Here is a 27,381-nt window from a genome sequence, read left to right on the forward strand (position 1 = left end):
AGGATGGCAGAAAAAATACCTCTCTTTGTAGAAAACTTGTCCATGTTCATGTTTTTCTCTCTCTCTGCTTACTTCTTTCTCCAACATGTCTTGAATTTCTCTGCTCCCTGGCTTATAGTACTGCTGAAGCTCATTTCTAGAGAATGTAAATGCACAGAAAAAAACGATCAAGATTTCACCTATAAATTTAATTAATCAAATCAGAAAATGGTACAAATAACAATATTTACTAAGAATACTGGATATGAAAAATGAAGTACCATGGTAACATTACTTAATAAAGCAGATCACAACATTCACAACAATGTGACCATATTTTGTGGTCGGCTCTTTTTGAAAAAAAAGTAGTTTGATGACCGAGAAAGTGTTTCATTAGCATTCATTGTCTGACAACTTTCCATGGTTTTAATTGGCGGAGAAGCATAGGTGCCTGGCTGTTGCTATGTTAATTGTCGGATAACAGTCTTTGTCGAATTAAACATCTAACCAGTCCTTTCATGAAGTATTCCCCTAAAACTTTAACTCTCCCTTTTTACTTTGTCTCATTAACAATATTCAATCCAGACTTGTTGTTATTACTATTGGCTAATGTTTAGACAAAAGTATTGCAAAGTCAATCAATCTGAAATTCTGAAATTATAGGAAAAGTTGATAATTGACAAACATTTATCCTCAGTAACTTACCTATGTTCTTGTTCTCTCGTCGCTAGTAACTCTTGAAGCTGATGTATCTTGCCATCTTGGTGTCCAGACTTGACCCGAACTAGCTCCAGCTCTCGCTCCATAGCAGCAGTTCTCAGCTGATACTCCTGTAATCGTCTAGCCTACAAGAAAGAAAAATAATCTCTCTGGTAAATTGGCCATTGGACTTTACTGTCTTTTTTCCGTTTAGTCTCATTCCCATGGTTTGATCGTAGTTCATCTCCAACAAATCTTTCTACTAACCATTTGGTCCAATGTCCACCTTGATTTAGTGTAAATGATGAGATAAACTGTTTGTGAATCAACTTTTCATTTGGCAAAGTGTATGATAATTAGACGCAAAGTGGAAATTAAACCATCTGGGTATTAGACTAAATGAGAATTAGTGTAGACCAAACAAAAATTAGACCAAATGGGTGTAGCACAAGTGGTAATAGACTAACTGTTTGCAGACCAAATGAATATAAACCCATCCTTTTACTACATTTCTCAACTAGGACATCAAGGCCCTGTCATACAAAGAGTTACAATTGATCCAATCAATCTCAACTGTATGGAAATAATCCTTACCATAATTTTTTTCTACAGGAAATTAGCACAATATCCTTAGTAAACAAAGAGAATCACACTGAATCTTCAAGAGAACGATGAATGTAAAGAATATACATCATATCTAGAAAATATTTTGAACAAATTTGCATTTTAGATATTGAAGTTGCTGGCCTTCCATAGTTGTAAGTCAGGGCAGAGACATAATAGATCAAATCAAGGCAATGAAGCCAAGATGTCCATTATCTCGCTGCTCAACAACATGAAAAAAAAAGGCAGCTTTCCCACAGCACAATCCATAAATTGGCAACATTGACTTCTCAAGAATTATGTGATTTCACTAATCGTGCTAAGTTATGCTTACTTTAGGTATGGTATCAAACTTTTTTTTGCTCCAAATCAGTATAAATGAAGATCCAAATGTGCTGATTCTTGGTTAAATTGTTCTTTGCAGTCTTGTTAATAATACTAATATCATATTTTACCCAGATTAGCCACTTCAGTTCCAAAAACTGTTCTCCCAGCGGGCCCTGCTAAACATGATAATGTTAATAGTGGGTCTCTGTTTACTTCTGAGGTGATTAAAGGGACATGGGACTCACATCATGTGCTTGCTGTTTGAGCTTCTCTGATTCCATTTTCTTGGTTGTCTCTTCCATAGCTCTTAGAGTCTGTCTCCCTTCTTCTTCTGCTCTCTGACATGCTGATAACTTCTGTACCGTTTCCTTCAATCTCTCCTGAAATCGGATGATCAGTGAAAGTAATTTGCGTAGATACACAGTACAAATGTCAGAGTGAAAATAATAATAATAATAGTATATCATTGACCTTGCTCATGTGACCTGTAACTCATGCAAGATGATCACTGATACTTCATTAAGTTTTATTAAATATTTCCATTTACTTTTTAAAGTTATGAAGGTTTTCAAAAAATGTATTCTTGCTTAAGATTTCAATGACACTGCCGCTGATGCTGTCGGAAAAGAAGCTCCTATATTCTCATTCTGCTATGCAGGCGAAACAATAATGAGGATATTTACCTTGAGGATATCAATGTCATCTGCTAATCTTGATTTGATTTCTCTTTCATTCATGACGGCCTGTTTAAGACGACCGCTTGCTTCAATGGCTACCTCCTGTAGTTCTCTTTCCTCATTTGCTGAAAGATATATAACACAGATTGTTTGAATGCACTAAAACATTAAGAAATTTTCAAATCTTTATGACAAAATTATGAAGTGGTGTACATTAAAATTGAAATTCCAGGCTATTGTGAGCCTCCATGTGAGAATAAAAGTGAATTCAATTCAAAATCAGAGTGATGTCATAGCAACCTTTCAATCGGCTGCAATATGAAGCCGATTGAACTTCAACCCCAAAGCTTGCACTAAAGAAGTTTTATTTTAGTACTCCTAACTGTACTTCTTTAAACTTTCATATTTAATGCAAATTGTGATTTTTTTTGGGAGATTATATTTAAAGGAGAATGAAACTCTTGGAGCAAGTTAGCTTTTGTGAAAGCAGAAAAATCAAAGAATAAGATCAACAAAAGTTTGAGTAAAATAGGACTAGCAATAGAAGAGTTATGAGCATTTGAATGTAGAGATCACTAATGCTATGGAGATCCTCCCATTGGCAATGCGACCAAGATCTATGATGTCACAGATGAACAACTCTCCCCTTTTGGACACTGAAAATATACCCCAAAACATCTCTTTTTGCTCATTCTAATCATATGACAAACGATTCATCCATGATATAATGTTGTGAAACCTCTGTACTTGTCCTCTCATAAAGAGAACACCTCACCTTGTGATAGACTCTATAAAAGTTAGAATATATGTGAAATAAGTACTAAAGTAATGAGGGAGTTGTACGCGTGTGACATCACAGATCTTGGTCACATTGCCAATGGGAGGATCTACATGGCATTAGTGATCTTAATATTCAAATGCTCATCACTTTCTTATCATTCATTCATTCTTCCTCAAACTTTCAACAATATGTTTCTTTAATTTTTCTCTTTGATATGGATTCAGCTGGTTTCAAGGGTTTCATTCTCCTTTAAACAAGATAAAGTTTTAAAATATAACCTCGGAAAAAAAAGACCTACAAGAAAAAAAAACACAAACATGATAAAAACAAATTATATGACTTTGGACTTTGTACAGAGTCACATGCACTGGACACAGAAACACATTAATGGGACTACGCATATATGATTGACATATATTTCAGCTAATCTATCTTGAATGTGAAGGCATTTGAGAGCAATCTTTGAGGGGGAATCTCTGTACTATATTCTTCAAAATATGACATGAAGAAAAATTGAAACCACATTAATTTTTCATCTTTCACACAACCCGAGCTCCCCTCTAAAACAGTAAATTTTCTAAGATTGGCTACCTTTTGTTTGTAGATCTTTGATGTGATCAGCAAGTCTTATTGCTGCTTGTTCTGCTTTCCATCGTCTTTCCCTTTCTTTGTCCAATTCTTGGAGTAGTGACTGCAGAAAAGATAATCAGCAGTTAGTTAAATCCATCATAACTTGGAGTAAGTCTAGGACTATAGATCACATGGCCTCAATTTTGATTACCAACTCAGTACTAACGTAGTCCTGCAAGGCGCCAATCTCCATTTGCCGCAACTGACCCAATTGAGGTGAATGGCGACCTCGTAGGAATTCACTCTTTGAAATGCTAAAATGCATCTTATTGACAGCTATGCTTTAGCCGGTGTATAGCTATATAAATGTTGCATATTATCATGATCATTACTTATGTAGTCAGCCATTCTATAATACCAGAATCTGTTCAATGGGATCAGAATCAGGAAATGTCTGTAGAAAAGCTTTATGAAACATGATACCGCTCTGGTCATTATTGCAGCATCAAAATATTTGTTGTTTCATCTTCATGGCAGTATAAGGAGCTGCCTGAGATTTGGTTATATCTTGCACTTCTTTTAGTCCGGGTTATAACTCAGCAAGGTGCCACTTGGAGAAGGAGAAATTTTCATATAGTGCCTCTAGACCAGTTTTTTACGCTGAATATGAATATATGAGGTAAACAGGCTGTATCCTGAAAATTAACCTGTGAGGGCGCTTTTTTCAAAATGGCCACCATATTTTCTGAGAATTTGAATTTTCGTACATAGATTTTGACATAAGCATTCAATTGCCATAAAATTAGTGTCATATGAAAGCCAAATAAATTCCCTACAATTTGGTACTATTTATAGGGGATAAGTAGGTCATTTGGCTGAGATTTTAAGTAGAAAACTGCATTTTTTTGTAATTTTTTCCAAAAATTAAAAATTTTACAAATACATGATTTTACATAATTCTATGAAGAATTAATCAATTACCTTGAAATGTTCCTGAAAACTTTATTGATATACTATTATTATGTGGATGAAATTCCAACTCTGAATCATTCTTTTTGGCAAATTTATACGGTATCAAACTTGAATACTTCAATTTCAAAAATGTCGCTTTTTGTATGCATTTCCATAGATTAATAGGTATAACATTACATGTACGTATAATACATGTATGTATAATGTACAGTATAGTTAAAACTTAAATGATATTATCTCCGCTAGTTAATCACTTGCAGAGTTAAGAGTAGGCTTTTCTTTATCAGCTACATTAACAAAATGTTGGCACATCGAAGCCTAACATTTTCAGGGGGTGGGGGTGTCGAAGTCCTCCCCCCCCCCCCCCCCGTTGCTTTATCATGTTGTTGTATATTGCCTATTTGTTAGAAAAATAACTGTTTTTTGGAGCACCCATTGAGGCAAAAGGCATTTCTGTTATACAGTACATCCACTTTAATTGCTTTGAAACCACTTGGCGAGGAAAGAGTAGGCTTTTTTCTACCAGCTACATCTAAAAAAGTGGCACATCGAAGCCTACCCCTCTCGGGGAGGGGGAGCTTTTGTTTAATATTGCCAATTTATTTGAAAATTCACAACATAGAGGCCAAAAAGCGTTTGTGCTTTGTTGTACACCCCATTTTATTGATTTGAGACCACTTAGAGAGGAAAGAATATAGGGTAGAGTAGAGTTTACCAGCTACATATAAATAAGCGCTGGCTCGTCGAACCCTAGCCCTCTCAGGGGCTGTCTAAGTCAACCCCCCTCCTCTATATCATGTATATTGCATATTTTATTGGATATTTCACCATTTTGGATCACCCATTGAGGCAAAATCGCGTTTCTACTATAAAGTACAGCCAATTTTATTTTCTTGCAATGACTCGATCGGAGAAGAAAGAGTAGGCTTTGCTCTATCAGCTGTAAAGAAGTGTTGTCAAATCGAAGCCTATCCCCTTCAGAATGTTCGGGGGCTGTAGAATTTACCTCACCAATTTTCGGTATTTGACTATCTATTGGACATTCACAATTTTGGATCACTCATTAAGGCAAAAGGGCGTTTCTACTATATAGTACAGCAAATTCTATTTTCTTGCAATGACTTGGAGAGGAAAGGGTAGGCTTTGCTCTATTAGCTCCATATAAAGAAGTGTTGGCAAATTGAAGCCTATCTCATTCAGGCGGCTGTAAAAGTTACCCCACTAATTTTCGGTATTTGGCTACTTGTTGAAAATACACCATTTTGGAGCCCCCATTGAAGCAAAAAGGCGTCTCTGATATATAGTTCTGCCACTTTTATTGCCTTGATACCACTTAGAGAGGAAAGAATGGACTTCGCTTTATCAGCTATAAAGATTTGCTGGCAAATAAAAGCCTATCCCCTTCTGGGGTCTGTCGAAATCACCCCCTCCCCCCTTTGCATTATTGCCTATTTGTTGGAAAATTCACAATTTTTGAGCCCCCATTGAGGTAAAAAGGCATCTCTGATATATAGTTCTGCCACTTTTACTGCCTTGAAACCAATTAAGGAGGACAGAATATGCTTTGCTCTATCAGCTACCTATAAAGAAGTGCTGGCACATTGAAGCTTACCCATCTGGGCGGCTGTCAAACCATCCCACCCCTTATGCATTATTGCCTAATTATTTGAAAATTCACAATTTGTGAGCCCCCATTGAGGCAATATGCATTTCTGCTGTATAAACACCCGATTTCATTTTCTTGAAACCCTTTGGAGAGGAAGAGTTTGGAGAGTATAGATTCCCCTCTTTCAGCTATATAATTATGTCGAATTGCTGCCATATCGAAGCCTGACCCACTTCAGGGGACTATAGATGTTACCCCACCTTTTTTTACGATTTTTTGCCAATTCATTGGAAAACTCGCCATTTTGGAGCCCCCATTGAGGCAAAAAATGTGTTTCTGGTATATAGTAGAGCCACTTCTTTATATATAGCTGATAGAGGATAGAGCCTACTCTTTCCTGTCCAAGTAGTTTCAAGGCGGTAATAGTGGCAGAACTATATATCAGAACCGCCTTTTTGCCTCAATGGGGGCTCCAAAATTGTGAATTTTCAAATAAGTAAACAATAATGAAAAAGGGGCGGGGTGATTTCAACAGCCCTCTCATGGGGATATGCTTTTATTTTCGAGCATGTCTTTACATGTAGTTGTTTAAAGCAAAGCCTTTATTCTTTTCTCTCCAAATGGTTTCAAGGGTGAAAAAAGGCAGAACTATATATCAGAAATGCCTTTTTGCCTCAATGGGGGCTCCAAAATGGTGAATTTCAAGAGGGGGGGGAGCAATTTCGACAGTCCCCTGAAGGGAGCAGGCTTTTATTTGCCGGCACTTCTTTATATATATGTGCCTGATAAGGCAAAACCTATTCTTTCCTCCCTAAGTGGTTTCAAGGCAGTAAAAGTGGTATAACTATATATCAGAACCAGTGGCGTACCTAGGATTTTCCACAGGGGGGGCAAAACCGTCCACCAAAAAATTTGACAAGCAAAAATAAAAAAAAAGGTCTTCGATCACAAATAAAGGATTTCGTACCAGAAAAAAATTGACAAGCAAAAAAAAAAAAAAAAAAAAAAAAGGTCTTCGATCACAAATAAAGGATTTCGTACCAGAAAAAAATTGACAAGCAAAAAAAAAAGCGCTCGTCAGGGGGGCATTAAAGGTCTTAAAGCTCGTCAGGGGGGGCAAAAAAGGTTTCTCAAGCCCGTCAGGGGGGGCAAAGAAACGTTTTTGCATGGGTTGTGACTCGTCAGGGGGGGCAGAGTGCCCCCCTGCCCCCCCCCCCCCCCCCCCCCCGTAGGTACGCTAGTGATCAGAACGCTTCTTTGCATAAATGGGGGCTCCAAAATGGTGAATTTTCCAATAAATAGGTGATAATGAAAAAGGGATTGGGTGATTTCAACAGCCACCCGGAGGAGGTAGGCTTTTATTTGCCAGCACTTCTTCATATTTGGCTGATAAAACAAAGCCTACTCTTTCCTATCCAAGTCATTGCAAGAAAATAAAATTGGCTATACTATAGTAGAAATGCCCTTTTGCCTCAATGGGTGATTTAAAATGGTGTAATTTCCAATACACAGGCAATAAACATAATATAGAGGGGGAGAGGTTGACTAAGACAGCCCCTGAGAGGGCTAGGTTTCGATGTGCAAGCGCTTCTTAATGTGTAGCTGATATACAAAAGCCCATGCTTTCCTCTCCAAGTAATAGCAAGAAAATAAAATTGGCTGTATGATATATAGTAGAAATGCCCTTATGCCTCAATCATGTCAATGGATGATCCAAAATGGTGAAATTGCCAATAAATAGGCAATATACATGATATAGAGGAGGGGGTGAGCCGGTGGGGTGACTTAGACAGCACCTGAGAGGGCTAGCGTTCGATGTGCTGCGCTTATTTATGTAGCTGGTAGAACGAACTCTACTCTTTAAAATCAATAAAATAAATAATACAGCATAAACGCTTTTTTGCCTCAATGTTGGGTCCAAAATGGTGAATTTCCAAATAAATTAGCAATAAGCAAAAGGGGAGGGGTGACTTCCACAGCCCCCCCCCCCCCCGAGAGGGGTAGGCCTAGGCTTTGATGTGCTACTTCTTTTGATGTAGCTGGTAGAACTAAGCCTACTCTTTTCCTCTCCAAGTGGTTTTAAAGTAATTAAAGTGGATGTACTGTATAACAGAAATGCCTTTTGCCTCAATGGGTGCTCCTAAAAACAGTTATTTTTCTAACAAATAGGCAATATACAACAACATGATATAGCAACGGGGGGGGGGGGGAGGACTTCGACACCCCCACCCCCTGAAAATGTTAGGCTTCGATGTGCCAACATTTTGTTTGATGTAGCTGATAGAGAAAAGCCTACTCTTAACTCTGCAAGTGATTAACTATCGGATATAATAGCATTTAAGTTTTAACTATACATTATACATACATGTATTATACGTACATGTAATGTTATACGTATTAATCTATGGAAATGCATACAAAAAGCGACATTTCTGAAATTGAAGTATTCAAGTTTGATACCGTATAAATTTGCTAAAAAGAATGATTCAGAGTTGGAATTTCATCCACATAATAATAGTATATCAATAAAGTTTTCAGGAACATTTCAAGGTAATTGATTAATTTTTCATAAAATTATGTAAAATCATGTATTTGTAAAATTTTTAATTTTTGGGAAAAAAATTACAAAAAATTCAGTTTTCTACTTAAAATCTCAGCCAAATGACCTACTTATCCCTTATAAATAGTACCAAATTGTAGGGAATTTATTTGGCTTTCATATGAATCTAATTTTATGGCAATTGAATGCTTATGTCAAAATCTATGTACGAAAATTCAAATTCTCGGAAAATATGGCGGCCATTTTGAAAAAAGCGCCCTCACAGGTTAATTTTAAGGATACAGCCTGTTTACCTCATATATTCATATTCAGCGTAAAAAACTGGTCTAGAGGCACTATATGAAAATTTCTCCTTCTCCAAGTGGCACCTTGCTCAGTTATAACCCGGACTATTTAATGCATCTCCAAATACATGAGATAAGCACTACCTACCAACTTGTCTGCATCTTGCTCTGGTGTTGTAGGTACTGCACGCCTTGATGGTGCAGATTGCTTGACAGTCCTCTCTGGCCCACTAGATGGTGACGTCCACACTTCCTTATCGTTTGCAGGCGATGGAAATGATTTAGTTTTGGCTCTTGTAGGTCTTCAATTGAAAGGAAATTCACAGAAAAATTCATCAGTCTTTTAGAATGATAGAGAGAAAAAATAAGTGACAGATATTTGATTTTGAATAAAAATAAGCTATAAATATAGCAAGTTTTAAGTGGTCTTTATGAAACGGGACCCCGGAAACGCTACCTCAGGATTACTCTGCCTAGAGGAACTTTGCTGACAGCCTTTATCCCAGGAGGGGTGTAAGTATTATCCCATTATGGCAGGAGCAACCAAGGAGATCTAGGTGATACAGGAGGGTTGTCAATACTCTGTTCCATGACAAAATAAAGCAGAGTAATAATGTAATGTAATTATATATTGCACACACACTTTGATTGTATAGTGTCACTGCTGGATGAAAAAACAAAGATTTTTTAATCTTAATAAAACAATGATATCTCACATTTTGCTGTTTTTTGTCACCTGTTCTTCAGATTTTTTCCTCTGCCTCCCAGCTGCAGTCTTTTTACCTCCATGTTTCTTTGCTCTTCTTCCCATTTCTGAGTCTGAATGGAAGTCACTCTCTTCAGTCTGATCTGTGTCTGCAAATCAAAAAACATCCATAAAAATTGATTAAAGTGAGACCCAGTTATCATCTACTTTCTTAAACTAGTTTAGGTGGAAACCAGTTTAACGTGAAATGAAAATCCTAGAAGTGATCTTAACCGGTCTTCTAAATCAGTTTGACAGACCAAGACTGGTTTAAGCATAGGTGAGGACACAACTTCAGGAAACAATCTTGGCAAGGAAGTACAAGAATGTGTGCATGTTGGGTGCACTACTCAGAAAGCAATTTTGCTCAAAACATGTGACCCACTGAGAGTGTTCCCGTCGCTACAAGACCAATTTATATGAAGTGGCTCTGGAAAGCAGCTCAGGAGATGGTGATGAGAACGCTAGCAAAGCAATTTTCTAAACAGGTTTCCTAAACCGGTTTAAGGGAAACCAGTTGTAAATGAAAACAGTGTCTAAGTCAACTTTCATTCAAGTTACGGCACAGAAATAACATTTGTGAGAGAGAAACCACCAGGAGCAATACTAAATGCCCCCTAAAGAGCATATCTTAGATAACACAATAGGGATGGATGGACAAACCTTTTCTTGGAGCATGTGTCCTGCCACTGGACACCCTTTTTCTTGCATGTTTCCCTAATTCCTCAGGACTGTCTGTGCTTGGTGGTGAAGCCTCAGGGACCTACCAGACAGAATCAATGAAATGGTATACCATGAAATAATAACCTAAGAAATGAACCAAATTACATATGGATAAACTGATATATAGTGAATAATCTTAATACCATAAAAGTAAACATACATATAGAACAAAATGATTTTAGAAATAAGGAATTTAATTTCCAAACACCGCAGGACTTCATTCAACATTTGCCCTTCAGTCACAATTTGGAGATACTCCTTGTCTTGCGCATGCTCATAACTGGCCAATTAAACTTCGTCACAAAAGTTGCATCGCAAATCTAAAACTAATAGCAAGTTTTCACAACTTTAACACGAAGGTAGCACTTGAGGTTCATGTTTGAATATTGAGATGCTACCAAAATAACAGCGACCTGGCCAATATTGCACTGAAACCTACAACAGCCTTGGTCAGATTGATGTCCATTTTCTAAGGCTGTGAGAAAGGCTCCGTGGAAGCAATAGCCAATCATCACACTAGTAGCAAGGTAAACATTTCCATTGAGGTTTGTCCATGTAGACCAAATCTGCAAAACCATTTATGAGTGCTGATTGAGAACCACAGGCATACAGTTGTGCTCAAAAGTTAGTGAACCCCACCACAAAATGCACTCTTTCATGCCGAGTGTTGAATGTCGACAACATTACAATGTTCGGCGAGCCCAGAGAAACAATCTTTATTGAATGTAATATGTTGTCACATGACTTCACAATTAAAAATCTAAAACATGGCAGAACTTGGACGCTATAAATATGTTCATTTTCTGGTGGGGTTCACTAAATTTTGAGCACCACTGCAGCACTGTCGCACATGCGTCGCTGAAAGCCTATACATTGCTGAGCAAAAAAAAATTACAACTATTGACAACGGAATGACATTACTAGCGAGACGTGGGACAAGGGACTGTATTTGCATATAAGCAGTTCTGTTGTTGACTATACCCTTGAGAAACTGATATGTATTTCCTTCCTTGAATGTTAACTATATATAGGGGAAGGCGGGGTAAGTTGAGCATAGGGGCAAGTTGAGCCACCACCCCTAGGTCAATAATGAATGAGTCAGACATTGTGGTGGTGTCGTGTATTGATGACCCATTACATAACCCTTAACCCCATCACATTGTTTTCAACTTTGAAACAAAAAGTAATTTTTTAGAGGGAAAAATACAAATTTCAGCAATAAAAATAAAAAAGGGTGTGAAATAGATAAGTGCTTTTTACCCACACACGTCTTTGAATATAATAAAGAAATAAGAACAATATTGTTAGTCCAGGTATGGATTCTCATTCTTGTCATAGTCTTTTAGATGATGGATGCATAAGAAATGTTTGGATGTGAAAATATCGCATTAAGTTCGGACTGGGGTAATTTGAGCCAGCCAACATAGGGCAAGTTGAGCCATAGTAATTCTTATGGTAATGTATAATAATTAAAAAAGACCTTAAAAAGCCATTGATATGCAGGCGGAAAGGAGCAAATTCACATGACAATTCTTTTACTTTTAGAGGATGTTAGTATTTATAGAGAACTAACAAGTGAAAAGACTTAAAATAAAAAAATTGACATGATGGCTCTTCCCGCATACATTTTGTACATAGTTTTTGTGGCTCAACTTACCCCAGAAGGTGGCACAATTTACCCCATAGATGGGGCAAGTTGAGCCATTTGACATCGTTTTTTTCAAAGGTCACAATGACTTCCAGTGTGGGGATAGAAAGTTATATATAGGTGAAAAATATTTCCCAAGAATCAAATCTAAAGGCTAGGTACTTATTTCTACAATATTATTAGTCATATCAATTCTAACATGCAAAATGCAAAAAGTGTCACAACTTACCCCGCCTTCCCCTACTCATCATTCAGACTGTGATTACCAAGTCTGTGGTAACTGTATTAGCCCAAGCTCTAATATGAGCAATGCAATTAAGAGTTTATGGTTAAAAATAGTTTTAAACAGTTTCGTAATTTGATTAAGTTGAGTAATTCACTTCATTATTATAACCACTAGAGTAAAAAAAAATACATTTTAGAGAACTAGAGAAATTATATTTTCATATGCTTTGCTCCCTCACCTGCATTCTTCTGGTCATGATATCCATAAGCTGCTGTTCTAAGATCTTAAGTCGTTCTTCATGGCTGGTTGAATGGGGTTGGGAAACACCATATGATCGTCCTACCTACGAACCCAAGAAAGAGAATCCAGACAAAACAACAATTGTAAGATACTTTCGAAGTTGTTTTCATGTAGATAGTGTTTTTAATGTGAACATGAAACTAGGCAACTTTGTATGCCTTAAAAAGATAATTTAAATCCCATTGATTCTAACTCCCCAAATATCATCTATATCATCATCATCCATCATCATCATCATCATCTTCAAAACTAAGAAGTAGATTTTTGTTGAACACTTGTATTGCATTTTCCAATTCATTGCATTGAATTTCCATCAACATTTGACCAATCTGCCATTTTTCCAGGCTAGATTTATTTCAAAAGTAGATTCTTGAGTGAAATAATTCACTGAATCCAAAATTTACTTTCCTATTTCTTTGGCTCATTACTCCACTAATTATCATCACCTTCATAATTATTTATTTCATAATAAAGGTATGTTTGGATTTGACCATTTCTTATTATGGAACACTCATTAAAAATTTATTCTCACTTTCTTCTCATCCTCTTTTTCTGTGGTGCTGGTGCCAGAGGAAGCGAGTGCTCGCTGACGGAACTTCTCCAAGACTTGGTCTATCTTGGGGGTAATGATTTGCACAGGGGTTTCTTTTTCCTTTAAGAAATAATAAAATAAAGGAAAGTTAAAATATTTCAACAATATGCTAGCTTTAAAGGGGAAGTTCATGAAGATGGTTTTAATAAAAACAGAAAATCTAAGAAAAATATTGGTGATGGCTTGATAATTCATCAAAGAATAACAGAATTACGATTTGTTTAAGTTTCTATGAAAAAAAAATCATTACGCTCCAATCAAAATATAAAATTTATTGAATATGAGGGAGCTGTTTGGATGTGATGACAAAATTTGAGAACTTTAAAAATTCATAACGCTCTTATTCTTTGACAGACTTTTACTAAACCTTCACCAATATTTTTCTCTAATTTTTCTGATCTTATCAAAATCAACTTGTAGTCAGTGTGAACTTGCCTTTCAAAGCAGATTGTTGATTCTTGAGCTCAGTGAAATTCACATAACATATTTGAATAATCATGTTTTTTCAGTCACTATGTTGGTCCTTATGAACAATGGTCGAAGTGAAAAGTGAGTAGACCCATTTCAGTTGAAGTGGAATTCATTTAGGAATGTGATTGAGACAAGTGTAAATCAAGACATATCATGTATGTTTTATGTTTAGCACCATATGAACAAGCAATAGTCACCTTTACTCCAAACAATTCAGTAGAAGATTCAGATATATTGGGAACAGCAAACAAATAGAGCGATAAACATAGATTTGATACCAATATTAGTACAATTCAACAATGAGTGTGAAAAGCATGGGTTCAACAGAGACTCTATGTGATGTAGGACAATATGAGATGTTGCCACTTCTTTAAACATGGCTAAAAGTAGGCCTATACATACATGTATATCCAAAATTGAAGGGTTTGAAAAGGACACAACCAAATTTAAAAGAGACCCTTTTTTCATCTAAGAACAATTAGGTGATATCGGTACAAATTGACTCAGCATTCTTTGCTCAATTTGAGTCTGTCTTTAGCTTGGTAAATACAACTAAATGTGTCCATCATCGTTCCAACTCATTACTCATTTATATACATGTGTATGCTCTGTGACAGTTATGATGTACAGGATATGAAATAAAAGTGTCTTTTACAGGATAAATTATGTGACTGTACATGGAAATGTATTATGATCGGGTGCCCTATTTAAATATAATATCCATGTGTCTTCTTTTTTATACAAATCCTATTCTTATTAATTGAAAGAGCTGGAAATTTCAGGATATAATATATCTTTCTGATATCCTATCATTAAATACGATAAGTGCTAAAAGAGCTCATTTTAAAAGAAAATAAATATCATTGTCAAATCATGAAATCTTAGCTGAAAACCGACAATTCTGATGATCACTAACACAAAAAGGTACATTTTGGACAGTGTATTAATTAATATTGTTTGGAAAAATACTCATTTTATGGAAATCTGTGTTTATTTTGGTCATTCCCTAGCACTTACACATTTTTTTCCAGAACCATTTAGCACATATTTTTCATTAAAAAACACTGGAGTGGTCATTTAATTGGGGTCTGTTCAAACTCATTTTGAGATCGTTACAAAACTGGTATTCATCTTTAAGAATATGGATATTTACCGGTTCAGCAACACTGCCTACATCAGATGATAGAAGGAAGTCTAAATACTGATCAAGACCTAGTACAAAAGAAAGAAAGGGGTGTAAGAAGTACATTTGAAGATTAATAAATTGAACAAATTCACTGAATCAATGAAGTGATAATACATGTAAGTACATGTACACATAAATATCCATAATGTAATTGAAGCTAAAAGAAAGTAGTTGCGGTAAACAGTGATATCATGAGAAACCTGGAAGGAATGTCAGGCTTGTTTGGTCAAGTTTCTCCAGAATTACACATTTTCCACCATAATCATTTGACACGTATTTTTCATTTTCTGTTTATTTTCAGATCTTTACAACTGGCGGCCATGTTTAAGAATGTAATCTTGCATGTGATTCAGCTTCATTTGAGCTTCATTTTTATTTCCTTTTGATGAAAATTTCTATTAGATATCTGGGTGTTCAATAATAAATCTTAAGAAATATTTGCCATTTATACAGTACGTATAAAAAAAAAGTTTACACTTTGAAAAAATCCTGTAAAATTATACATTTGTAATATCCTGAAGATTTTTCCACATTTTAACATTGGTACAGATCCATTTAAGCAAATGACAATATAACTGTCGAAAAATATTTCCGCTTGAGTGAGCACCACTTACTTTTGAAAAGTTAGTGAAAAATGATTTGCGCAGAACTTTGAAATAGTTATGCGAATAAAAGTAGACCTTAATCATGAAGAACACGTGGAATTTAGCTAGTAAAATTGATTTGAAGATATCTTTTACTTTTTTTTTTACTTGTTTCCTTGCCCAAAACACTTCGAAGAGTGCATTTCGCTCCACCCCACTCCCCCACACACCGAAGCCATCGTGACAATATTTGCTTTACACTGAGCTGTGATTACATGGAATGGCTTAAGCTTGATTTTCATTTTGTTAATCATTGCCAAGCTTGGGAAAAGTGTGGAGAAACAAGTATTAAATGAAACATGAAATGTAAACCCACTTTGAATGATAACAAGTGGAATGCCTCTGGCCGTCTCACCTGCATCACACGATTCAATATAGCAGCAGTGCTGATTTTGAAAACTACTATAACTCGCACAAGATGTTCAGTGATACTTGGTTACTCTTATTTCCACGTTTTATGAACTAGACCAATAATAATAATAATAAATAATAATAAACAGTTCTTGTATAGCGCATATCACGATTATGAATAATGTCTCTATGCGCTTCCAAAGGACTTGGATATTATTACCCCAGCTGTAGCTTGGCAGCCGTAATTACTAAGATTACAGCGCACACGCATTTCAAGGAATAAATTCCTGCCAGGTACCCATTCACCTCACCTGGGTTGAGTGCAGCACAATGTGGATAAATTTCTTGCCGAAGGAAATTACGCCATGGCTGGGATTCGAACCCACAACCCTCTGTTTCAAAGTCCGGAGACTAATCCACTGGGCCACAACGCTCCACACTTATAGAGATATGATGGCAATTCAACAAATACCCCCAACGTGGCCAAAGTTCTTTGACCTTAACATGACCTTTGACCTTGATCATGTGACCTGAAACTTGCACAGGATGTTCAGTGATACTTGATTACTATTATGTCCAAGTTTCATGAATCAGATCCATAAACTTTCAAAGTTATGATGGTAATTCAACAGATACCCCCAATTCGGCCAAAGTTCATTGACCCTAAATGACCTTTGACCTTGGTCATGTGACATGAAACTCAGGCAGGATGTTCAGTAATACTTGATTAACCTTATGGCCAAGTTTCATGAACTAGGTCCATATACTTTCTAAGTTATGCTGTCATTTCAAAAACTTAACCTCAGGTTAAGATTTGGTGTTGACGCCGCCGCCGCCGTCGCCGTCGCCGTCGGAAAAGCGGCGCCTATAGTCTCACTCTGCTATGCAGGTGAGACAAAAACTTAGTGAAAAAATGCTGGAGATGTCTGATATAAACTTTTGTTCAGATTCAGGTATGTCCTCAGATCCAGCTGGCACAAAAAGGGTATTAAGGTTGTGCTTACTAAGTGTTGAAATTTAAATTTGGGTGCCGAAATTGTTACAAAATGCTTAAATGTATCCGTTTTATTTCAATTGACTAAAAGTGCAAGGGAAATGTATGAGAAATGTTTCGCAGGGTAAGTTTGATTTCGCCCTTTCCCCTTGACACAGCGTGAAAACAAGCATTTCTGCGCAAACAGATTTCTGCGAGCTTTACACAAATGGACAGTGCTCACTCAAGTGTATCATTCTGACAAAGCTTTTACTTTCATTGGATAGATGAGACCCAATCCCAAGATTATATGTGAAAAAATTACCCACATGTTGTATACTTTTTTATTCCCAGGGCTTTTTCGAAGTGTAAATTTTTTTTTGATACGCACTGTATAGCGCTTTAAATACAGTAATACGCTCAAGCATTCAAGGACTTTCTTCCTACCAGGTACCAATGTACTACACCTGGTTGGAGATAGTCAAATGTTGAAAAACACCTTGCCAAAGGACACAGAGGCTGCATCGGGATTTGAACCCAGACCTTCTGGATCAAAGTCCATAAACCTAGCCACAATAGAGCTGTTTAATAAATTGAAGGGGAGATATACCTGGAATATCAGAAAGTCCATCATCAGTTTGGGCAGAGAGTCCTGATCGATCTATACCATCCAATGATATGAGATGAGGTAGGGAGTTCAATAGTGCTGTTCTATACCCTGCGGAAGAGGGAATAATACTTGATAGTGGATGCTAAACCACAGCTGTTCATGTACATTTCATCAATGAAATTGATTTATTTCAAGTTGGTTACATTAACAATATAGTCACCTATAAATCATTTCAATAAAAAACAAATAATGAAAACTAAGACATTAAAAAAATATCTACATATGCTACAAAAATTCACATAAGCAAAAAAAAACCCCACATCATTAAAAATGTGCATTACATCAGAAGTATACAGTGAACACCTAGATAGAAATTGGGCAATTTTGGTGCTATATTCAATGAATTAGTGCACAGTAACAAACTTATGCCTCGTTTAGAATTATGACATCATTAGATATTTAGATTTCTTTGAGAGCAATTTTTCATAACATTTTGTAGATTACAAAGAGTGTGAGGTATATGCTAGTTACTTTGTAATGGTTGGGACCATATATAGAAGTCCCCCCCCCCCCCTCTAAGAGAATGCCAAAATAGTCCAAGGAGTGTATCACAAACAGTTGAGAATGACCGAGTCATGCTTAAATGTGGATACGCACATGATATTTAACGCACAATCTCAATGACTAATACCAAGCAACATGAGTTATCTTGTCATTATTTGACCAATGTATTAATGCATTTTATTCCATATGCAACAGAATTTATGTGTGAACTCTAAGACACACTCAACTCTTTGTGAAACACCCCCAGAATAGAAAGAATTCCAGAATTCAGGACAAGAAATAAAGGGTGACACTAACCTGGTAATCTACATACTGGATTGTCACTCTGCTCATGAAGAAAGCTCACATGACAAAGGCATAACAAACCAGCTAGACATCCAATCACATGCTCTGCTGAAGAGAGGTGGTTGCCATGGAGATTAAGTTGCTTAAGGTTATAGTCTGATCCATGAAGTTCCTTTAGACCCGAGATATCGTGGATTTGATTGTAGGAAGCATTTAAACGTGAAAGAGACCTGCATGCACATATCAATCGTAGAATCAAGGAAGAGAGATATATTTTATCAAATACACTTTACATACACCTTGCAGCAGGTAGCAATAAAAATAACTTCAATCCTAGATTAGATGATAAAATAATATGGGCTTGCCTTGAAGGGGAAAAAACATTTATTGACCAAAGTAGAAATGTACTGCCCGGAGTCAAAGATGAGGGCAATAAGACTCTACTCTGCAAAATTGTGTTGTCTATTGACAGACAAACAAAATCAGACATCTAGAGCAAATATTAATTCATGAACGTACAAAAATAATTGACGAATTGTGTGCATTGCAAAATAGATCCATCATATACATCAATGTTACTTACAACGACTTAACCTTAGTTGAAACTTGAATTTAAGAGGGCTTTTCAGATTGATTTTATCAGAACGGGAGCTGCATCTAAGAGATTGGAAATGAGTGATTTGGGAGTGTTACACTACTTACTTCAGTGATCTTAGTCCAACAAGTGTGGTCAGCTGATTGCAGGCGACATTGAGTGTTTTCAGACTGACAAGTCCATCCAGACCCTCGATCCTTGTCAGGCAATTGGAAGACAGATCAAGGTGGCGTAGGTGCGACAGGTGCAGAAGATTCTCAATCTTTTCTATCTGGTTACAATGAAGGTTGATGCTTTGGAGTTGGGAGGTGAGAGGTAGATCCTTTAGTCTTTCAACACCAGCATCCAGAAGGCAGAACTCATGGGGAGCTCCACTGCCTTCTCTAACATCATCCATTTGTTGTTCTGATGGAATCGCCACACCAGAGAACTTGACCCTGATGTTCCCTCTGCCAGGCATTTTGGTTACTACACGTACAGAATTTATACAGAATTGAGAGATTATAAACTTCCTGCTTGCAATAAAAAATTATGATAGAAGTTAGAAAAAAAAACACCTAATTTTCAACATCAGCTCACATGTCTGAAGTTCAGCAGCATAACGCACTTATGCAGACCTACACAACTTGAAAATGTAGTTTTCTTAAAGGGATGGTCCAGGCTGAAAGTATTTATAGCTTAATAAATAGAGTAGAATTCACTGAGCAAAATGCCGAAAATTTCATCAAAATCGGATAACAAATAACAAGTTATTGAATTTTAAAGTTTAGCAATATTTTGTGAAAACAGTCGTCATGAATATTCATTAAGTGGGCTGATGTCACATCCCCACTTGATCTTTTGTATTTTATTATATGAAATTAGGTTTATTCAAATTTTTTCCTCCAAGTACTAGAAAAATTAGATTGACAACTGATTTAGTGCATTAGATATTTATTGCTGCAACTTATTTCATTATAAAGGAGACATATTATTCACACAAGTATGAAATAATGAAAAAATTATGATTTTATGTAATAACATAAGAAAACGGAAAGTGCCAGAGCATCCCAGATGCAACGGCAGGGAAATTCAGTACGGTACCGTACCACTCGCTTGTTTGGCTGGGGTCCATCGACCCCAGTCAGAAGCCCTAACTAAATGAAGTACAGATCTATTCTAGACCTCAGGGCTACCATGCGGCTTAAACATTCCACTTACTGACATAATTTGAATGCTGACAAAATGAATCCAATGATCCTATTATGAGCCAGGGGATGGGAGATGGAAATTTTATTTGGCATAACTTCGCTATACGGCATCGCGTTTAGCGGACTTGCATCGCGAGAGCTCAGCTCAGGCAGTTCGAGCAGAGCGGTCGATTTCACAGACCCCTACCTCTTGATAGCTTTCTTTCTTTCTCTCTCCCAATCTTTGATCGCATGAGCCCAAATTCTTGAATGTAATTAGCTGTCAATCAACTTATGAAATAGATCAAGAAAGGCATTTTAAAAACGAAATGAGTGTACATTTCACCAGAGGGCGTTGTACATATATCTTAATGGAGAACCAAAGTCCTACTAAATAAAGGTAAGTTTTATTTCAAATGATTAAAAATACTCATGATGTAGGTCTATGATGAAGCAATCATTAATCTGCCAAGGCGTGGCTTTAACTATCCAGATCACCTGTATAGTTCAAGCCACGCCTTTTTTACTGTTACGCTTTTGAGAAACAATTTGAATGTATTCTGCATCAAAGCGTCGACGTGAATTGACTTCAATTAATTTCAGCAAGGTCAGCAAAATGTCTTGGTCAACGAGAGAAAGGGACTTAGTGAACACCACCATTCGAAATTTTTGAAACCCATTTGATTTCCATTATTTGTTGGCACAAAGCGACAAAATAATTTACAAGTGGCTAGAGGAAAATAAATTGATTGCATCACACGTCAACTGTGAAGTGTGTACACGGCCATGCAAGCCAATCAAGTGTTCGTTAAAGAAGGGCGGAAGGGTGTAGCGGTGCCGTGGAACGGTGACCTGGCGGCATGAGAAGACATACAGTGGCTTCAAATATTAAGGATTTCACTTCGATGTGAGAAAATTGCTATTATTTATAAAAGAATGGATCCGCACCGCTGTGCCCTGGATTCGGGTATGAACTATAAGAACTCGTCGGTTGACTGGGCGAATTTCATGCACGACCACTGCAGAAAATTCGTGAATTACATTTATGATAGCAAAGAGGTTTTGCGCGGTGAAGTCGAGATGGACGAAAGTCTTTTTGGGCGACGCACCAAGTACCACCGTGGAGATCCGAGAGGGTTAAAAATTTGGACTTTTGGATTGGTCGAGAGGTCGTCGAATAAGATCGTCTTATATACAGTAGAGAGACGAGATGAGGCAACTTTGCTACCACTGATCGAGAAGCACGTAGAAAGAGGATCCATAATATACTCCGACTGATGGCGTGCTTATGCAAATTTGAATGCTCACAGATATAGGCATTTCACCGTGGAAGACAAGGATATATTTGTTCAACAATACAAGAACACAACCACTTGAGACATCAAAGTCGTTCATACGAACACAACTGAAGGATCCTGGAAGTTAGCAAAAGATCACTTCCGGCGTATGAATGGTACAAAGGTGACTACTTTCGAAGGGCATATCTGTGAGATTATTTGGCGTAATCGAGTCGTGGTATCCAAGCAGCCTATCATCCCTGCCTCCTACAATCTACTGAGGAGTCACTATTCTTTGCGTCGAAAGCCAGATCTCGAAATCAAGGTGCCATTGTTTGACACCAGGCACACCAAGACAACAGATAGGATAATGCGAGAGGACTTAGACATAGGCACACCTGCTACTAAACAGCACGAACCTCAAAGGATCACCCCAGCAGGAATCTCCTTCAAGACCGGCACCACGGCATGTTGGACCATCAACAAGTGGAGTGACGAACGATATCGACATACCGTCATCGCCGATTCTTGTCGCCAAGTGTCCCGCTTCGCCGAATTCGAGCGTTGGTAGTACGCTACATGTGCTAGCGCCATCTCGCGGTCAGAGGAAAGGTAAAACAAGTTGAGAGCGGGATCCAACTCCAAGCCAATACACACCACGGGCACACTTGGTCATCCAGCTGGCTTAGTTCCCCATGGCAAAAAGGGAAACGCTAAACAGCCAAAGCCCCCCAGTCCATATAATGTAAAAAACTTTGTGGCGGAATGGTCCGACATACTTCCAATTAGTTCACTACGTTTATAGGCCTACTTTGTACATACGTTTAAAGTTGTTTGGAAACATTCTTTACTTTTTGCATTTTTTACTTGTGCGTCGAGCGGTTCTTCCCCCCCAAAAAAATGGATCAGATCAAACTAATAACTTTGTCTATACTCAACAGGAATGTTCACAAGCAATCATATTTTGACAAAGACTTACTGGTTTAATACACAATCGTCTGGATCATTACTTACATACAAGTATTGTGCAAGGCTTCATGATAATCTTCTGACATTAATTGGTAAGGAAAACAATATTTCTAAACGATTTGTAAGCTATTGCAGCATGTAGATCTGCTCCAAAAATAATGGGAATTTGAAAACTTTCCCAATTATTTAGGTAAATTGGCATTGAGTTTTACTGAACTAATTCAATTATATACAAAAGATGTAATAACTTGATACAATTGATTTATTTAGTTTGTGAAATGTATGAATCGTAATGATTTGTAAAAGGAACAAGAATGAAAACAAAAATGATATTGATTTAGTCAAATGTCTTAAAGCAAATTGCCAATAGAAGCGATGTCTTTTCCCCCATTTATTTACAGGTGTTTTATTCCTACAACAGCATTGTCTTCCCCGAAATTAGTTAACAGATCTCCCTGGATGCCCTTTTTACGATTGTATAGATGATCAACAATTAAGCAGCCGACTTTGTTCTTCAATCTCATGTTAGGTAGGGCTATGAATACTCTGCCCATATCAATATATATATATTTACTAAATAAACGCTATTACGTTTTACTATGTAATGTATGACAGATTTATCAATTTAAATATAATGTCTATTTAGGGTATATAGGCCTATATGTCGCGAGAGGATCAGATTATTATGGAAATGAATTACCCCAGTCCCGTGTCTGCCTCTAAATGTACGGTGGATTCCGGAGCTCCCTGGGTTAGAATGTATGTAACCAAGGCAAGGCCCAGGGAGCTCCGGCCCGCGAAGCGGGACGGAGCCCAGGACTCGTCCGTGTAATACTACGCAGAGGATACTCTCCAAAAATGGGGTCGCTATAGCACCCAAAATAAAAGGGGAAAAAATAAATTATGCACTTACCTCGATTATATAGATGAAGGTCAATTGTGACACAGAATCCTGACATCCGAGGCACAAAACTGGACCCTCAAAAAAAGGAAAAGTTCTGTCTCGTTCAATCTCCTTCTTTAAAAATTGAAAACAAAATGGCCAATCGATACCGAGAATGGACGCGACATGGTGGTCTAACTTTTCTTTTTTTGAGTGTCCAGTTTGTGCCTCGATGTCATGTCAGGATTCCGTGTCAGGATACTCGATAGACCATATATTTTAATTTATGGCAGCCACTAATCGAGGTAGGCCCTAAGCCTAGGCTAAGGGCGCTAAGTGCATAATTTATTTTTTCCCCTTTTAGTTTTAAACTAAACACTTAAAAGACTAGGCCTAAGTTTTATTTTGAGTGTTATTGGCTATCATCATAATCATAATCATGGCTATTGCGACCCCATTCTAACCCATTTTGGAGAGTACCCATGTCTGTCTAGTTTTAAACAGACGACTCCTTGGCTCCGCCCTGGGTTAGAATTAGATTGTATAAATATAAATGTAGATTCCCCGTGCGCGCGTATGCAGGGTGCTTGCAGATGCAGGGAACTCCACCGCATCGCCGGCGCCGAGTACCGGTACGGAACAGGCACGGCGCATTTGTCTGCTCCGTTTTCGCTCAGCCTCAGCCAACTCGTCATGGACATGGTCAGTAATAAAATCCTGTTTTTACAAAATCGCGTTGAATAAATGAGGTCACCAGTAGATCTGACTTCACTCAACCATACTCTCAATTTTTAGACATGCGTACCCTACTCGAGTTGCTCGACAGCCTACTTTCCATCTTTCTATTTCAAACAAATTTGCTGCAAGTTCAAGTTCAACGTACGTAGGTTCGTTCAGAGATCCCGCGTTAGCATACGGTACGCTACGGTGGTGCTAAAATGCTAAATATAAGGTGAAATATAGGGAAAAAGACAAGAGATGCGGGGATCTGGGGAGGGGTGTGGTTCAGATTTCCTTGTATTTTCTTTTCTCTCTCTTTCTTTTCTCTTTTTTACTTTTATTCAGCTTCAGTTTTGAATGTGAAATTGGTCTTTTAACCAGGGGGGGGGGGGTAGTCTATGCCAAAATGAAATTTTATTAAATAACATTTACCAGGATTTATCAAAAGCAGCTCATTTTCTGATTAATACAAGGTCAAATTCAAATTCAAATTCAAATTCATTTATTTCACTTCCATCAAACAAAAACAAATTGTATACCATATATAAAACATAAATATTTGTATCCGTTGCAAACAAAATTAATTATACATATGTAGTGAAAAAAAAAAAACACTTAGACGATTTGGGCAACACATTGTAGGTTTTAAATATATATACTATTTTTCAATATAAATTAAATTAAGATGGAAATGGAGGGACCCACTAAAAAGCAATGCTTGTACAATGTGGGCCCCTCAAGAAATAGATAACACAACAAATAACAAAATGACAAAGTATAAATACAGATAATCAAATGAGAAAAGAATGAATAAATGAGAGGGAAATACTCACAAAATAAATACAAAGTAATAAAAAATATACAGTTTGGTGAAGGACAAAACAACCCGTCCTAAAAATATTTACCCTTCCCACCCCCCCCCCCCAGAAAAACTTGAGAAGAAGAAAAAAAAAAAAAAAGGGAAAAAGGGGGAGAATGCCCTGAGAAGATGGATGGGTGCTGCTGTACGTAGATAGAACACATGCCGTCGTGGACTCAAGCAAACTGGATTCAATGATGTGTATAAGAGGAGAAAAAATATATAAAATAACCTGGAAAGAATATAATGCACGAAAAATGTGATTGATGCCGTTAAACAAATAACCGGTAGGAAGGCGGATAAGCGGACTGGAGAGGAGAAAATAGAGGAGAGGATAGACACAATAATGAGCACATCTGAGAAGGACTTGTGTCAGATTTTTTTAATAAAAAAAGGATAATAATTTTATGTTTTAATTTTAGTTTAAAGTAATAATGATGATGACTTGACATAATAATGATGATGACTTGACAGAAATGATGAATTAAAATTAATTTGGGAGTATATTATAAGGTTTTAATAGAGATAATTTGAATTTAGTCTTAAAAGAGTTCAAAGATTTTGCATTTGTTATATCATTATGAAGTGAGTTCCATAACTTCGGTCCATCGTATATAAATGTGTTCTGAGCCCGCAAAGTTCTTAAAAGTGGTAAATGAAATTCACCCAATCGCCTTGTTGGATAGTTGTGAATGGATTGATTTTTTGGAAACATTGAATTGAATACATTTGGGAGGTTGTTGTTGTTATAGTTATACATAAATTGACCGAGATTAAACAAATATAAGTCCTTAATTTTCAATATTCTATGTTCAAAAAATAATGGGTCAGTATGAGACAAATATGCCGTGTGACATATAATACGTAGAGACTTCTTTTGTAATAGGAGTAATTTGTCTAAGAGTGTTTGTTGTGTGTTACCCCACGCTAAAATTCCATAATTTAAATAAGGCAATATAAGGGATGAATATAATGTAAGCAGGGACGATAATGGTAAACAAAATTTAAGCTTGTTGATTATACCAATGTTGCGTGAAATAGTTTTACATATGTTATCTATGTGAAATTTCCATGAGAGCTTATTATCGACTGTTATTCCAAGAAACTTAATATGGGATACATTTTCCAAGGGAGTTCCATCCAAAATAATATCAACAGGAAGTGTATTTATGGAGTTGCTAAACAACATGTATTTTGTTTTTTGAAGATTTAGTGACAATTTATTTGCTCTTATCCATTCGGTAACATTTTCTAGTTCAGAGTTGATTATATTAGCAAGGTGAAGAGGATTTTTATGTGAAAAAAATAAGTTAGAGTCGTCCGCAAAGAGAATGAAAGAAAGAACGTCTGATGATCTACAAAAATCATTAATATAAACTATAAACAAAATCGGGCCTAAGATACTACCCTGGGGAACTCCACAATTATTTTTTTTCATTTGAGAATTGCAACCGTTTAAAAAGACATATTGCTTCCTATTCAAGAGGTAGCTCCTGAACCACTCCAAGGCCTTCCCACGCACTCCATAATGATGTAATTTGTTAAGTAAAATATCATGATTAATGGTGTCGAAGGCCTTGGAGAAGTCCAGGAACAAACCAATTAAATGAGAAGATTTATCGATTGAATGTGCCGCTTTTTCAATGAAACTCAATAAAGCATGTGTGGTGCTATGCTTTTCCCTAAATCCAAATTGGGAATTTGAAAGAATATTATTTGATTTGAAAAAATTTACAGTTCTTTTATAAATAATCTTTTCAAGTATTTTCGACAATGTAGATAACAAAGAAATAGGGCGATAATTATTAACATCTAATTTATCACCCTTTTTAAACAAGGGAATGACTTTTGCAATTTTCATGCTCTCGGGGACAATGCCGTTAAGAAGTGACAGATTGAAAATATGAGTTAGGGGATCCGCAATTGACGATATTACCCCCTTAAGAAGAAAATTATTGATGTCATCATGTCCTGTACTTTTTTTAGAACTAAAATCAGAGACAATATTAATTATCTCCTGATTATAAGTTGGAGCGAGAAACATTGAACTAGAATTTGGTGGGCCTAAAAATTCAGGAAAGTGTTTTGTTGCGGGAGGAATATTACTTGCAAGATTTTCCCCAATTGAAGAAAAATGATTATTCAGGATACTACAAATTTGGTGGGAATCTTCAAAAATAACATCGCCAGATCTAATTTTTGTAATATTAGATTTGTTATTTGATATATTCATTGCTTGTTTTAAAACTTTCCAAGTATTTTGCATATCACGCTTGTAAAGTTGTAACTGGTTAGTAAAATATCTTTTCTTTTCTAAACGTATAATTTTTGTCAATGTATTTTTGTAAGAAGTATATTTAAGTTTGGATTGCTCAGAGCGTTTCATTTTATGTTTATAATACAAATTATTCTTCCTATTTATCGAACGCAAGAGCGATTTGGAAATCCATGGGATCTTCGGTGATTTTTTGTAGTTAGATGTCTTATCTCTAAGTTTTGGAATATGAGTGTCAAAGTGTAAATTAAAAATGTT

General features: G+C 36.6%; 1 protein-coding gene across 2 annotated transcripts in view; it reads right to left on the reverse strand.

Moving 5' to 3' along the window:
* The window catches only part of LOC129253731 (leucine-rich repeat and coiled-coil domain-containing protein 1-like), a 36,502-nt gene extending 12,309 nt beyond the window's left edge, over positions 1-24,193 (reverse strand). Inside the window, exons 1-15 of one of the 2 annotated variants that reach the window (XM_064095513.1) lie at positions 24,075-24,193; positions 19,079-19,439; positions 18,389-18,606; positions 17,528-17,635; positions 14,917-14,975; positions 13,233-13,352; positions 12,639-12,743; positions 10,467-10,566; positions 9,775-9,913; positions 9,207-9,360; positions 3,658-3,757; positions 2,292-2,410; positions 1,854-1,988; positions 685-824; positions 20-136 (exon numbers count right to left, since the gene is read on the reverse strand). In XM_064095513.1, the coding sequence (XP_063951583.1) occupies positions 20-136; positions 685-824; positions 1,854-1,988; positions 2,292-2,410; positions 3,658-3,757; positions 9,207-9,360; positions 9,775-9,913; positions 10,467-10,566; positions 12,639-12,743; positions 13,233-13,352; positions 14,917-14,975; positions 17,528-17,635; positions 18,389-18,606; positions 19,079-19,431 (1,967 nt within the window). In that variant the 5' untranslated portion in view covers positions 19,432-19,439; positions 24,075-24,193. Of the gene's footprint in view, positions 1-19; positions 137-684; positions 825-1,853; positions 1,989-2,291; positions 2,411-3,657; positions 3,758-9,206; positions 9,361-9,774; positions 9,914-10,466; positions 10,567-12,638; positions 12,744-13,232; positions 13,353-14,916; positions 14,976-17,527; positions 17,636-18,388; positions 18,607-19,078; positions 19,440-23,899; positions 23,923-24,074 lie in introns of those variants that run through there. The other variant, XM_064095514.1, reaches the window with a different exon arrangement.
* Positions 24,194-27,381: the final 3,188 nt, after the last annotated feature.

Source organism: Lytechinus pictus, chromosome 2 (assembly GCF_037042905.1).
Source record: "Lytechinus pictus isolate F3 Inbred chromosome 2, Lp3.0, whole genome shotgun sequence".
NCBI classification, from domain to species: Eukaryota; Metazoa; Echinodermata; class Echinoidea; order Temnopleuroida; family Toxopneustidae; genus Lytechinus; species Lytechinus pictus.